We start from the raw sequence: 15,823 nt of genomic DNA on the forward strand, positions 1-15,823 counted from the left end.
GAGCGTATAGGAACGGGGCCGGGACCTTGCGGGGCCAGGGACGTCGACTAGGTCGACCGACCGACCGACGGCAGGGCGAAGGACAAGGGTGCCGTAGTCTTCGTCTTTTTTTTCAGAAGGGGGAGATTTAAGGGAGGAAGAGGGAGGGCTGCGCCCAAAATCCTCCACGTGGGAATTCAGCGCGGGGAAAAGGTCGCGGGCGATGAGAAGCGGCCTGGTTTCGAAACCCGCAGCTTACATCCCAATAGCTCGCTTTCCCCGTCGCGTGTAGACGCGTGTCCATCGATTTATAGTATACTCGGAGCACGTTTTTGTTCCCGACGCGTAGGAAGCCGCGACGCGGACGCGTGATGAGGGATTTGTAACGCCCTCTTCGATGTAAAAATAAATGCCGAGGGCAGAAGAACGCTTTCGTACGAGACACTTTTTAATTCCCAAGTGAGAAACGACGTTGAAAGAAAAAAAATTGAATGCATCATTTAACAAGCAATACCCTTCGACTCTGTTCTAAGCTTGAACTTTTACGGTTGACCTTGGACGAACTGGGAGAATCTGATGAAGGAGGAGACTCGTCGCGCTTGTACAAATTTTATTAAATGCCATATGAATTTTATAATTAATAAATTACGCGATTCCCTTGAGATAGGAGTGTGTCTTAGGACCTGTTAGCGATTACCTTACGCGAACACCACAGATTAGACAGATTAGCAAATCATCGTCCAGGATGAAAAGTAATCTCCAGCGTTCGTGGGGAAACTTAATAAATCTAACGTTAGTGCGATAGATTCGATCTATGCGAATAAAGAAAGGTTCTCGCGCGGATAATCGAAACACATTGAAACATATAGACTCGCGAAAGGATGAAAAACTACGGTTAACATTCGTAATACTGTAGTGTTCGTTTCGTGTTACTAACTTATACATATGTTCTCCCGCAGGCTTTCGAAGTTTGCTTCTCGTTGCTTACATAGTTCGTTATTATAAAATAGATGCCAACAGCTTTCTGCCGATATCGCATGCAAAGAAAGTCGCTTCTGCGTGTCACGAACGATCGTGCTCAAACCGGCAAAAATCAGTCGAGTATCGCTTCTCTACACTGAGAAAAAAAAGCTGCTGCTTCAATTACAGTGCTATCACGGGGTGCCAAAAACATAAGTACAGTTAATTCAATTCTATTATTATTAGACCCAATATCTGGATTATTAAACCAATAATTTAATTAATTGGGTCTAATAATAATACAATTGAATAAACTACTTGTGTTTTTGGCACCCCGTGATAGCACTTTAAATAAAGCAACAGCTTTTTTTTCTCAGTGTACGTTTAATCAAAGTGCTACCTTTAACAATCCCGAATACATTTCATCAGCTTCGTCAGGGATTCTCGAGATTCCCTCTTAACGAGATAATAAAGAGACAAAAATCGTTGATATTTCGACTCTCCTACGTATATCTAAGCTATAAGTATCCTCAAGCTCGCGGTGATCGAATGCCGCACCACCGCGCGAAAAAAGTTTCACACCCGTAATATATCCTTCTCTCCTTCTCCTGTACATCCATTTAAGTAATGCCATTTAAGTAGCCGATCTGACAAGCGCACACGTATAACGAGAAAAAATAAAGCGATTTCGCTCGTAGCTCGGTACAATCACTATCGGTTCAACACTTGTTAGACATTAAAAACTTAAACCAATACTTTGAGCTAGATATAAGATTTTGTTACTTTTTAACTAGCATGTGTGTCGAAATTGATCACTTTAACACAAAACAGTATTATTTTAACTTCATTGGTTCAGTTAAATTAACATTGTTTTAGTTAATGACATATTTTAGTTAATGACGTATTTAGTAGGAGGAGGCGACTTATAGGAATAATTAAAAATGACTGAAATTGAGTACAATTTGACCCTACGAATTTAACAGTGAACTCTATCGTTCAATGCTCGCTCTTCGTACTACTTCCGTCCGTCAGAATCTAATACAACTATAATGTATTGTGGTATCGAAACGACATGTATACAAAATATTGCGGTACAAAAGGGAGGTGCGGGACAGATTTCTTCTCTACGCGCGAGCACGTGTGCGAGGTACACCATGCATCTTTAGGGATGAGACACACAAGTTTCATTCCTCGTGCAATCGTAGCTGCGCGGCCTCGCGCGGGTGCAGTCGCTCAGCAATATTCCCCGCGAGATCGGCGCGAGCCGATAATTATTCCGCAATCCTGCACCGTGTTATCGCGATCGTTGTTTCAAGTCGTGGTCGCGAGCCGATCGAGAAACCAATAGCTCAAAGCTTAACATATATCAGAGGTCGACGGCCGTGTCGGATCCGTGATGGTATTCCTCGTCCAACAGCGGCTCTTCCTCCACCGTCATGTGAACTGTGAACAAAACTCGTCATCATGCACACCAACGAATACAAACGTACGACACATATATTCTAATGTTCTCTACGACACCATCGACACGGCGTTTCCCTTTGTTTCCTCCGTTTCTTTCCTTCTTTCCTTCCTTTTTGCCAAGATATTTAAACCCGCAAAAATTCACGCACACTAGCAGAATCGAGGAGGGTAGAAGCGAAATCAACGCTCTCCGCTTGTTCACGTTTCGCGATAAACTCGGGAAATGTTTTTGGTTTTTACGCATATTTAGAACACTGGACGTTTTCTATCCTTTTGATGAAAACGTTCTTCGCGAGAATTAAAAAAATAAAATAATTAAGAGAAAGAGAATTGGAGAACGAAAATTCACTCTCTTTCATCTTCTACGTTCCTCGATTTCAGACACATTTTCATTTCTATTAGGAAAGAAGATGTATGGACATAGAAGAATCCTACTTAAGTTTCCTGTCTAATTGTAAGATACACGCCAAGACAAATACAGTATCGTTTGTTTCTGTGTGTGTGCCAAACTTATGTGTATCTTTCTTAAAAAGTCTTCAGCTTCTAGCAATATTATATCTAAGCTAATTAATCTTATGTATCGTCTATGTCTCATCTCCTCTACTAATTAAACGTTCGCTCCCTCTAAAAAAAAGAAAACATAAAAATGTATCATACCTTTCAATTACTAGTAATATATAATGTGATCGGAATTTTTCATATTTGAAATTTTTCCCGCAAAAGGACAAAGGCAAAGTCCAAGCAGCAGGCAGAAAAACATGCAAAATAATTCTGATATATGATATCCTACAAAAATGGAAAACGGAAACCATTCGTATACTGTTACATAAAGAAAGTAATTCGCAATTTATGTCGATATTTGATTCTGATATATATCCTACAAAAATAAAACACGGAAACCATTCGTGCACTCTTACTTTTAAGTATTACTAACATTAAAATATTATTAAAATCTTTCTCAATAAAAAACTTGGTCTCTTGATCGATGCAATCTAATGAGCATGGCATACTTTACTATTTGAGTTGTACTGCATTTAAGATGCTTCTTAAAATAACAATTAGTTATCCATGCAATATCAGTATTGCTCATTTTACATTGACTAAAACTAAGACTGCAAAAATATTTAATCTATAATACGTTAACTTTTGTTGTGAGTTTTGAGCAGCTTTTCTTTCTTCCTTACCGAGCAAAGATTAATCTACTTGAATGTATCAATTGTTGCAATTGTATTCTACAAATGTATGGGTAAATTAAAGCTTATCTTGAGATATAAGCATAAAGGGACCAGTTAACACATGCAGATGACGAACGTGCAAAAAGCTACAGTTTCACAATTCATAACATGCATAAAATACACATAAATACGAGCGACATTATATTGGCATACGTAATAAGTTTATGAATATAACGATGCATTTTCATTCTATATAAATATAAATATTAATATTAATATTAAATATTAAATACTAATGTTAATCTCAACAGATTCCGTCTCCACCCTTCACATACAATGACAATCATATTACCTTCCCATGTTACATTTTAAGCGAATTTTGCATACCAACAAACTAAAGCATAACCATGCATTTATCGTCCGCGTATTATTCTGAATAATTCTTTTATTATTATTAACTGTCTTTCTCTAAAGAGACAATGAAATGCACAATATACAAAATTTCTTACTGTACATTTTTGTCCGATAAATCTTTTTTTTTCCTTTTTACAAATAATACAATTTTTATTAGATATTACAAGATAACGGATAGCACAAAAATAATATTGAATGTACTTTATTGAATGACTTGAACAAATTAATTTTCTCAAAAGAAGCTTCTCTGACAAGACCGGTTAAATTAGAATGAAAATTGGTACTTTATAATAAACTTATTTATCCAGAAGATATTATACAGTTCTGAAAGGAAATTTGAAATATGGTACAGTTCAATAAAATTACATTTCATTTAGTGTAATATTTATATGTACAGCACTGTCTTCAAAGAAACATAATTAATTAAAGTAATCATTTTACTTCATCTATTTATCGCAATAATGTAATCAATTCCCTTCAATTCCGGAATTGTTGTTAATATACGACAGAAAATGAGAAAGAAATTCCAATATATCATATTTTAAAGAAAAGCTATCGCAGTTAAGATAATCTTGTCAATATGAAAACATTCCTTTCGTTATATATTATTTTTCTAGGGCAACATTTCTTCCAGGAATATATAATACAATAGAAAAGTCATGAACAACAGTTTCTATCATACATCAAGGTTTTGCATATTACATCTAATTCAGTTATTATAAAAATTATCAATTACTCGTTATTTATCAAGAGGAAATATTAAACTAGCAAAATTACACGTTAATATAATATACAAATAAGAATTAAGCATGTATCTGCCATTTGCTTGTAACGTTTCATGTAAAATACGTAGAAGTATATTTAAAATACGTTTCTCACAGAATATACTTATGTAAAGATGTTTTCTTAATAAAGTGTTCGTCTTAAATGTATCTATTGTCGTATCTATTGACGTAGAAGTAAACAAATGTATCTAATGCAAAGCCGGAATTGTCTTTCGTCTCTTTATGTTCTAACACGTCTCATATAATTCAATTCATCGTATCCTCATTAAAAACGTTTTGTTTTTTGTTATCAAATACACGGGCATACCGGGCATACGCATAAAAGCAGAAATAGAAAACGTTCACGACGCATTCCGTATGATCAAAAACTATACATTTCAAAATAAAATTCGCACAGTTTATTATACTCGATAAACGTCACTTAAAACAAAATTTTTTGTATACTTTACAAGTTTTAACGAATGTAAATATATACCAAATTCAATTTAACAATTGAAATTTTGAAAAAAAAAACAAAAAATGTTCAGATCTGTGTTCAAAAATATTACCAGTATATTGTTACTAAATTAAAAAAAAAATAATCATAAATCTTTTTAGAAAGATATAAATCATTAATTTAGTATTTTTAATGCAATTCTAGATATTAGTTTTTGAAAAACTTACTTTTTTACGAACGATGAAGAGATTTTTGATCTTGCACATTTGATGTATAATTTCTATTATATCATAACAAACGTCCTACGACAATGAACGAGATATACGAGAATCAGACATACCGAAAACAGAAATCGATATTTAAAAATTTAATGCAGTTGATGTCAAACTCTAACATCCTTAAACAAACTTATATATGTATATGTATATATATACACATAAATAAATATGTATATATATATATGTGTGTATGTTTATATATATAGATATAGCTATATATATCTATACATATATATATATATATATATATATATATATATATATATCATGTCTCTCTTCTCGAACATTCTGAATTATAATTTATCACTTTTTTCTTATAAGTATAAAGCAAGTGCCGTTTTTATTACATATAATCCGGCGGCACTCTCTTGTTTTGATGCACGGTACGTTTTACTAAAAATTCGTAATAATCGCTAATCAATTCAACTAAGACCTTGATCACAAGTTGTTATTAATTTTCTAAGTTCTTAGCCTGAAACGACAGTTTATAAATTATAAATGTGATAACAAATGAGCTGTATTGTTCGAACGTCTATGTACATAAAACTCGACAAGCGGTTTTTACTTGGTTACATCATGATTTCTTTATACACGAATCATACAGAGCATTCATTATCACCAGTTGATCCTAATGATGTTTCTTATGCAATCTGTTACGTTGTGACCTATTAGTACCATTTTTCTCGGCGGCGTTGACCTGGATAGTGCCTGCATGGTGGTTGCATGGTATCCTGAATAGCTTGATCTTCATGTGATCGCATATTTCAAGACACACTTGAGCACTATACCGGAAGAGATCCACAGTGACCCAGATCTAAACATATGTGTTTCGTAACTCATCGTGATCGCGAAAGTTTACAGAGTCGTAAACAGAGATCAAGCGTGTGCGCGACTTACGAAACACAGCCAAAGAACGTAGTATTCTTGGATGAAGAAGTTGAAATATTGATTGAGGAACAGCATAGCTGGACCGATTAGCGAACTGTCCAAGTACTGCATCTCATTCTTAGTCATATGAGCAACCTGGAAAGCAACATCATAAGAAATTGGTGTTATTACGAATAAAAGATGGTATTATCGCGATGTATAATTAACATACGTACCACTAGTCTATTCGTAACTTTGGCCGCCACCATTCCAAACGAAAGTATATACAGGGCTGGGTGGTTTTCGTAGACGTGTTCAGCGCTTTTTCTATATATTATAAAAGCCGGTACTACCACAAGGCTAAACGGTATAATTGGTGATAAAACGGACGTTCCCTGAAATAAAATCGGTCTTATGCAGAAACTCTGAAAGGGATATTTATAGTAAATCTACGTGCAAAGATTTACATTTGTAAAGAGAAGAAAAGATTAAATGCAGAGACCAATGCTTAATCCAATAAGACGTTATCTATATATTTGAGAAACGTTACGCTAAAATCTTTTTATATGTTAATTAAATGTGCGATATTTGTCAATCGACGTAAAAATATATCAGAAACTAGAGACAGAGTAGAGACATATGTATAAATCTGTTTTGTACTCGTAGAATTTCTTCAAAAATATAGAATCACATTAGTGTTTTACAATTGATATACAATTATAAAACAAACATCACTACTACATGTGCGTTCTATAAGTGCGAAAAACGTTGCAAATGTGAAAAAAGAAAAATGCGATAAGTTTTAAGCAAAGTCCATATTTAATATATGTAGAGAGAAATTATAAAGTTTGATTGTTGTATTTATTCGAGTTACAATGCAGTAGATAAATTATCCCAGATGCATTAAATTCATGAAGTAAATCATCATAAGTAAAGTCATCAAGAAACGTAATTTTAATTATTATCACAATACAAAATATTTACTCTGTCTAGCGCATGCAATACATTCTATACCTATAATGTACGTACACAGGTAAAATAAATCTCTTGCAATCAACTCAAAACATCATGGGATCAGTACGAGATTGTCAGTAGTAACATATAAGCGGTACATAGCATTATTTTTTATTAAACTGTTAATTTACACGCTTCTACTTTGCTACAGCCTCGTAACGTGCATACTAGAATTCGGCTCCGTGCGAGAATTGAAAACAAAATCAGAGAGAACTATTCTATAACTGCAAAATATAAAGGAGGAACCGAGAGGTGAAGGGATGTACGTGGATTTCTCTGTGGGGAAAGTATGTGGCATATAACAAATATTAACATAAGTGAAAACAGTAACAGTGATGAATAATTTAAACGACACCGTTAGATTTAGGCCCACCGTTGCATTTAAAGGAACAAAAATCTACTGTTATTTTATTATTACTACTAATTATTTTCAGATCGCACAACTTTTTGTGTATCCAGTAACGAAATAATTAATTTCGCTATAATATTTTCCAAGCAAACCCTTTTTACACCTAAAACGCGACGTTCAAAAAGCGTGGGCCTAAATCATAAACTAAAAACAAAGAACCAAACAAAATATTGTGCACTACACAATTGATCCCACTACTTTTTTTTTTCTTCAGCTGACTTACTGCGACGGTGGAGCCATTTTTTCCGACACCACCGGCGAGAATGACGGATATGCTGCTTTGTGCAAGTAAAATAGCGACGCCCACAGCAGCCCATAACGGAAACACCTTCACCTCTGTGCCAGTGTATGGCAACTGTATAAGAGCGACACGAAAGATCTTTTGATTAGTCATCAGAGGCTATACCCTCGCGTGTCGTGGACTTTCCGACACTCCGTATTCCTGACATGTTAATCACATGAGTGAAGTCACAAATCGGGAAATACATTTGCTGTCTTTTTTACTTTTGAAACAATTTCGTATTATATTTTACACGCCGTGTTAATCACAATTCATAATGCTACAAAATCAACAGGACAGATATATACAATGTTACATATTACATGGTAAAATGCACTATTACTTGATATGCATTTAAAGCTGAATAATTTTTATTATTTATATTTATTTCTATAAATTCTGGCTGTTGTTCGTACTCGTATTGTAACAAGTCTTTCACGTTTTCTTTTTGTTATATCCAGAAATTTTATTTGTTGTATCTGCACGGAAATTTACACATGGAATTTTAAGACTCCTTCCTTTATCTTGAGCAACGTCCTATGCGAGCTAGTCGTTTAGAATCTTCGCAATTAAAAAAAAAATTCGAGGAAGAATAAAATTATCTGAAATTATAAAGGTGCGGGATAAAGAGTTTATTGCTATAATACCAAAACATGTGATCAAATAAGTGCAAGAAATAACGTGTGGTGACACGAGATTCGAATCTGAGCTAAAAAAGAGAGACTTGAGGAAATTAAAACTATCACTGTGCAGCATTCGGTCATACATGTAAATGTGTTGATTTCTTCTTGTTTTACATATAAATTAACACACACACTATTTCTCTTGCAGGCATACTCCACAAAAAAATAAACTGGATACAGCAAATTTCAATAAGTGCGAATATTCTTCCAAGTTAAACAGATATCTTGTACCTGTTTATTGAAATCGAGATGTAAAAACTGCACAGTAAATAAAACTTCATATATTGTATAATTAAATATGGCATTATAAAATCTCGCGTATGTGAGTAAAAATTATTAACTTATCTTCTTTTTTAATCCACAATCAATCATTTTTTAATTCAGGTTACAATTATTTAATTCTTGTAATAATAGAGAAGTATGCTAATAGAAGAATTTCTCGAGCAAAAAGATTATTTGAAGAGCTTGTTATATTAAGCGCGATTTTATATTAGACAAAAGAAGCGTTTAAATTGTAAATTGTGCGAAATATCGAGATATATCACTCTGGTGGTTTAATATACAGATATACAGATGGCCATACATAGATGTTTAGTAATCCAATCGAGCACCCGACGAACGTTTCCCAGTAGAAGAGATCGATAGAGAAGATAGCAAGCAAAAAAAAAAAGATAAAGAAATGTACCAAACAGACAACATTTCTACTGTACAGAATGGCAAAATATATGTTGCTCTAGGAGAACGCCATTTCTTTAAGAGACTTACTGCAATTGTGGAACCGTTTTTTCCAATCCCACCAGATTCAAAGACTTTACAGAATTCAAGGAACACGTGAACGTAGCCTGCGTAAAAGACCATTGCTATGTAGTTATTCAACGTGCCTACACCGAGAACGGGGATCTAAACAAAGCGACAAGATCTTCGTTCGTTATGAGAATTGCTCTCGTTACGATTGTTCTTGTGTGCGTGTATGCCTACATGTGTGTACAAACTGTTAATAATTTTGTCTCTCGGTTGCCACGAGAATACTGGATGGGCTTAGTTCTATCTGTGGTCGTATTTACTGCATGTATAAACATGCGGTACATTCTTTCTGCTTTTTTGTGATAAAACTGCACGATTGTAAGGCAAGGGAGCGGCTGATTTGAGTACGATAAGTCGAATGTTAAAAGCTACCTCGCCTTTTATGACATTATGATTCAATATGTCATAATTTGCAACGTGAAGGAAAGCCAGTTTTTTGTTATACCTAATGTGCAGAAATTTCGCGAGCTGTGTTTTATTTCTATAAATGCAAATAGGCTTATTATATTTTCTTCAAAAGCATAGTATGTGTAAAAAAAGACTGTAATATACGTTGGTTAAAAATTATTGAGGAAATCAAGATCATCTACGTTTAGATACTTTTATGTACAGAGTTATAAAAAATTAATTAATAATAGCGGCAATATATTTTACTTTTATAAAGAAATTATTCATCATGTACAAATATAACATATGTATTAGTCGTATAATCTACCCTTCACTCATTAAATAGCGCAACCGCAACACAAAAATTTATACGTAATTTAGACCGTTAAAATTCTTAAACTATCAATTCAAAAAAATTTTCTGTTTTGAAATTGTTTCAAAAGAGCATTATTATGTATTTATGAAGAAGCTGATGCAGTCATATGATTTTTCGTCACAAATATAACATCACAAGACACACATAAGATTATGTCTAATTTTTACATTGGAAAAGACCACATTTGTATCAAAAACTAAGTTTTTACAACTCAGTGTTTTTACAGTATATTGAAACACTAATGACTTGCTGAAAGTTTGAGAAATACGAATTTACATATGGAACAAGTACAATTATAGTCATATAATGGCACATACAATTCATTATGAGAATCGCAGGATGTAGGGTTGTCGAAAACAAGAGTGTAAGGGGGGGACATAATTTAGTAAGGGAATACAAAAGTAAAAATGCGTGTTAAAACTCAGTAAATATTTTGCAGTAAAGAAGTAATCTCAGCGCCGCTCCTCATGCCATGCTGCTCCCATTTCTGCATGTTCAATAAAGGATTCTAGTTAACAGACTTACAGCCACAGTGGAACCATTCTTGCCCACTCCTCCGGTGAAAATCACCGAAAATATGGAATACAAATTTGCCAGTGCACACACCACTGTCATAACTCCTAACAAATACTTAAACTTAAAACCATCTAAGAATGGTATCTGCAAAAAATACCTTTATTAAATGACGTTATATATAATATTGTTTCATTAATTTTAGCATGTGTCATGGACGCCAAGGTAAAATCTTTCAAGGCAAAAATCCTTCGGGTAATTTGCAGGGCAAAGTGTAAGTTGTAATGTTTTAATAATATATGTGTTGACCATTGTATATGTATGTATGTAAAAAATATTACGTAAGGTAAAAATTATAAGAAATTGAGCATTCAAAACATAATGAGATATTCAATCCCCTGAGTCACTGAGGATTTTATGTATCTAATTGTAAGTAAAGAAGACTAACATGGGGTTAATGAAATAATTTTGTATACTTTATATACTCAACAGATAAAAATGACTTTGAGAGGATTATGTTATTGATGTAAATGAGACCTACTACTTCTTTTTATATGGATTCTATAATGACATAAATGTATGTGTGCCTACTTATCAAAAAATTACTTACCATAGAATGTGAAACTCATAGTAACATAAGCAAAGATTCTATAATTTTGCTTGTACTATAAGTTGCATTTCTTAGAATACAGATTAGAGTATCAAGCTATTCAATTTTATCTTTGACGAAAATATTGCTATATAAGCCATTTGCGTAAAAATTGAATCGCCTTGTGTAGTATAAGCAGCTATAATAGCGTGTGCATAGTTAAACGAATACCTTGCATTGGCAACAATTTAGAATAATTTTGTGATTATGCTTTAAAAAAAAAAAGCAAAACAAAATATGGTATTTCCCGTTTGTCAAATTATAGCCGTGCAGAAAGCTAAAAAATGATATAAAATGTGTTCTGTCAACTGCTACACAAGATATTCTTGCCGTGTATAATACAGAGAGCATAATTAAAAGTAATACAACCTCTATCATCCAGATTTGTGGACCAAAGATTGCAGAAATCAGATGAATAGTTATGATTGTAAACTGTGCTTCCGTTACATCCACTTTACCAAATCTCAAGGAACCTATTAAGTTTTAGATGAATAAAATTAAATAAAATTCTGCTCGCTACATTGCTTTATTTACATATGAAATTGAAAATACCTGACACATAGGTCTGCCAATGTGCGCAGTAGAAAAGCGTCATTGCGCAGAAACACTGGAAAAACATCCAGTTCGGGTAGTTTCCTAATTGTACAGCTATACACGCTGACAAAGCTACAAACACTAAAAATAGGAAAATATCACTAGTTAAAAAATAGTTTCTAAAGGACAAGATAAGTAACGGTGCAACATTTATGTACCTGTCGACATCGAATCGCATCCATGATCAAACAACTCGCCCAACGGTGTAGACGTGCCAGTTCTTCTGGCCTGTTTACCGTCGATAGCGTCTAAACTCTGATATATAAACAGACCAAGTGCACATAAAAAACATGCCCATCTAGGTGGCTGAAAAAAAAAAATAATACTACGTTAGCCGATTTTAAGATACATTCTACTTTACTTTGTAAAGATACACTCGCTCAAATGTTCTAAAGCTAAGATATATTTGAATGCAGTTGCATAGATGGCATTCAGTTTTATAATAATAATAGTGGGGTTATGTAAGAGCAAAACACTTTGCCGCTCCAATAATTGATGACTCATTATATATTCTGATTTGCATACTGGTAACTGGTGACACCACTTCTTCGATCTGAGTTCAATCAGAAAATTGACTCCTGGATGATTTGCGATAACATCTTTCATCCTTATTTATTTTTTGCCCGGAACTCATCGACAAACTGATCAAACTAGTTTCAAATGCAGCCTGACAATGCAAGACATTATTCTGCTCCGGTAAAATTAAAATCATACAAAAGCAGAAAGTAATACAAAATTGTTTCAAACAATTATAGGAGCTACATCTTCTGATTCGTGACTTCACATTTGTGTATAATTAACATCGACGTTAGAAAATTCTAAAAATTCAAGGGTTTTTTTCATCTCTGACTAATCGAAAGACCTTGCGTGTATCTCTTTCATTTACAAAAAAATTTAGATAATGTAGAGCTATGTGAAATACTTAAAACGTCAACAGAACTGTCACAGCAGACAGACTTTCGAAATACACGCGCAGCAGCCTTTGACGTACGATACAATAATCGGGGAGGAGAAGTCATTTTCTTTCTACAAACACAGGCGATAAGAAAAGTATGCGTCACGGCGAAGATACGGCGGCGGTCAGGGAGGGCCAGGAAGAACGCGGCGGACTCTCCCTCCTGTCGATCGTCGGAGAAGGGACAGGGGACAGGTTAGGCGAGTTAGAAAAGCCCTTGACCGTCGGGCCTACCTCGGTCCTCGCGTCCGGGCTGTAGTAGATGAGGATCAGGGTGGTGACGATGTTGATGATCAGGCCGACGAGGGTGATGAGATTGGGCGCGAGCCAGAGCGGCACCTTGCTGACCAGCCAGTTCCACCATGGCTGCAGGAGGCCGTCGAGGAGGCTGCTGCTCGTGCAGCTGTACCTGTGCTCGCTCAGCCGCTTCAGCTGGCCCGGCGACAGCAGCCTGTCCTTGTAGAACTGCATGCTTCTGCGGGCCGCGCGCAGGGTCGCTTCGACGACGCCGTGTCACCGAACCGTGGGCGCCGAGGGCAACAGCAGGGAGACGAGGGTGAGGACGGGGAGAGCGTGGGACCCGCGGGATCCGGTTGCCGAGGAGGTTTCAGCTGCGACGGGGACGTCGGGGACGTCGGAGACGCGACGACGACGGCGCGGCGCACTATCACCGTGATCACCCGCGGTGGGACGGTCAAACATAACAAGCGACCGTCGCGTTACGCGTACGACATTTCCGCGCGCTCTCCGCACTACTCCGCGCTACTCCGCATTCTCCGCACTAATCCCGCACACGCAGTGACACCAGTGACACGCACACTGTCGTGTCGCCACGGCCGGAAACTGACCGGCCGCCGTCGCCGTTGCCGTTGCGCGACCGGAAACGCACGGCTCGACGCGCGAAAACGAGAAAACGCTCGAGAGGCGAACCACGATTAATTTTATTAATTAATTTGTTTATTAATTTATTTATTTATTAAGTCACGATTAAATTCATCGTGACTACCACTTTTTTAATCACACAATGTTTTCAAGAATTTTAATTTTAAAGATTGATAATAATATATATCGACGTTTCATTATATTAAAATTTTACGATAAACTTTATTAATGTATAATTAATGAAATTTTATGCGCAAATTCTGTGATAAAATACGTGAAATATATTATATATTATTTTATAACGTATGTAAATGGAAAAATTAATCGCGTTGTTTAACATATGAAAAGGCAGGGCAGATATCAGAATTATCAGAGACGACAAATTACGTAAACGACCCTTCAAAGATTCCCTTAGCGTCCGCGAATAAAAAACGTCGATTACGATTACGATGATCGATTACGATTACGATTACGGGATCGTTTTCATTAGTTAATTTTGTGCCGGGAAACAAGTTACCTGTAAACAGCTGATTTCCTGACATTCGTTTTATTCGCGTCCACGTCCACTGCCGCTCTACCGCAGCGTGTCGCGGCGATGGCCACTCTATTCGGTTTTACGAGACTCTTTAATTACGCGGCGAGTAATTGTCTGAGAAGAGCACTGGCACCGGCCGCAATTTGCAAGCAATATTATCCCGGTATGTAATTACGAATTATAATCTCGCGGAAACTGCGCGGCAGAAACCTAACCTCTCCTTCGAATGCAAACATAACCTTCCTCTCCGTTGCACAACTTTTTCAAGAATTTTAATTTTAAAGATTGATAGAATAATATCGACGTTTCGTTGCATTAGAACTTTACGATAAACCTATTAATGTAATTTTATATCAAATAAATTTATACACGAATTTTGAGACAAAGTACATAAAAACATCCAGCAAGATTTTACACGGTACAAGAAAGAGATGTTGAGAATTACATTTCATTGTATTACAATTTTATGATAAACGTATGAACATAATGTTATCAAGCAATTTATACACAAATTTTGGAACTAAGTACATGAAATAATCCGGCAAGACTTTACATGGCATAAGAAAGACATTGAGAAATAATCTTGTTTCAGCATTGAGATTGTGGGAGACGCCAATAGCGGAGTATCGGACTAGACTACCATGGATGAAGCCAATTTCGGATTACCAAACGGAAGTACAGGAGTGGGACGAAGAGAGGGAGAAAATATGCACCGGTTGTTAACATAACTTATTTTGCATAAGTCTGTACGAACGCGATTCAATCTTTGTAGATCAGTTCTAACAGATAGCATTTTGTTCACAGACGTGACGAATGAGATCAACAATCAGATCGCAACGGACAAGGTGGGCCGTATGTTCGCGATCGTGCAAGTATGCGGGAAACAGTTTAAGGTGACGCAATACGACATTATAATTATCGAGGGATTCTGGCCGCCGAACATAGGCGATACACTGAAACTGGAGAAAGTATTGATGGTAGGCAGTAAAGACTTCACCCTCATAGGCAGGCCGATCCTGAACAGAGAATTGGTCTCGATCGATGCGACGGTTATAGAGAAGACTCTGTCCCACACGAAAACTCGCTTCAGATTCCGGCCGAGAAAACAGTATCGCCGTATAAACTGTAAGATACTAAAATAGGAAGAAGAGACGATATTCTCCTTTTGCTTCTCGCTTCATTCATATTAATACGCTCGACGTTTTATCTTTCAGTCTACAGAACACAGCACACGATGCTGCGGATTAACTCCATAAATATAAACGGGAACATTGACGAGAAGAAAGAAGTGGAGGGATTAGATAGAATATATTAACAGTATAACATGTGTATATATATTAATAAAAATATGCCTAAATATTACATATTATTCTTAAATAGTAAT

General features: G+C 35.8%; 2 protein-coding genes and 1 long non-coding RNA gene across 7 annotated transcripts; 2 read left to right on the forward strand and 1 right to left on the reverse strand.

Moving 5' to 3' along the window:
- Positions 1-574: 574 nt before the first annotated feature.
- Positions 575-14,081, reverse strand: Bbc (choline/ethanolaminephosphotransferase 1 bbc). 5 transcript variants are annotated; one of them, XM_071717100.1, is made up of 11 exons: positions 13,257-14,081; positions 12,226-12,373; positions 12,026-12,148; positions 11,843-11,946; positions 10,837-10,971; positions 9,510-9,644; positions 8,005-8,136; positions 6,595-6,753; positions 6,389-6,514; positions 6,167-6,305; positions 575-2,382 (listed from the first exon to the last, which is right to left on the reverse strand). In XM_071717100.1, the coding sequence occupies exons 1-11, from the start codon at positions 13,491-13,493 to the stop codon at positions 2,306-2,308; spliced, it is 1,515 nt and encodes a 504-aa protein (XP_071573201.1). In that variant the 5' UTR covers positions 13,494-14,081; the 3' UTR covers positions 575-2,305. The 5 variants fall into 5 exon arrangements, with proteins under 5 accessions (XP_071573201.1, XP_071573197.1, XP_071573200.1 ...); XM_071717096.1 differs by lacking the exon at positions 10,837-10,971 and having other exon boundaries at positions 13,257-14,064; XM_071717099.1 differs by lacking the exons at positions 9,510-9,644; positions 10,837-10,971 and having other exon boundaries at positions 13,257-14,058.
- On the forward strand, positions 7,249-8,414 carry LOC139778946 (uncharacterized). The gene is made up of 2 exons (XR_011719742.1): positions 7,249-7,659; positions 7,996-8,414. It is a non-coding gene; the product is annotated as an uncharacterized lncRNA (long non-coding RNA).
- Positions 14,082-14,234: 153 nt separating the features above from the next.
- On the forward strand, positions 14,235-15,801 carry Mrpl21 (mitochondrial ribosomal protein L21). The gene is made up of 4 exons (XM_071717112.1): positions 14,235-14,602; positions 15,032-15,154; positions 15,244-15,564; positions 15,654-15,801. Exons 1-4 carry the CDS (start codon positions 14,500-14,502, stop codon positions 15,752-15,754), a joined length of 648 nt encoding a protein of 215 aa, XP_071573213.1. The 5' UTR covers positions 14,235-14,499; the 3' UTR covers positions 15,755-15,801.
- The last annotated feature ends 22 nt before the right edge of the window (positions 15,802-15,823 follow it).

This window comes from Temnothorax nylanderi, unplaced genomic scaffold, assembly GCF_030848795.1.
Source record: "Temnothorax nylanderi isolate EJ_2023f unplaced genomic scaffold, tnyl_v1.0 TNYL_tig0203_pilon, whole genome shotgun sequence".
NCBI lineage: Eukaryota > Metazoa > Arthropoda > Insecta > Hymenoptera > Formicidae > Temnothorax > Temnothorax nylanderi.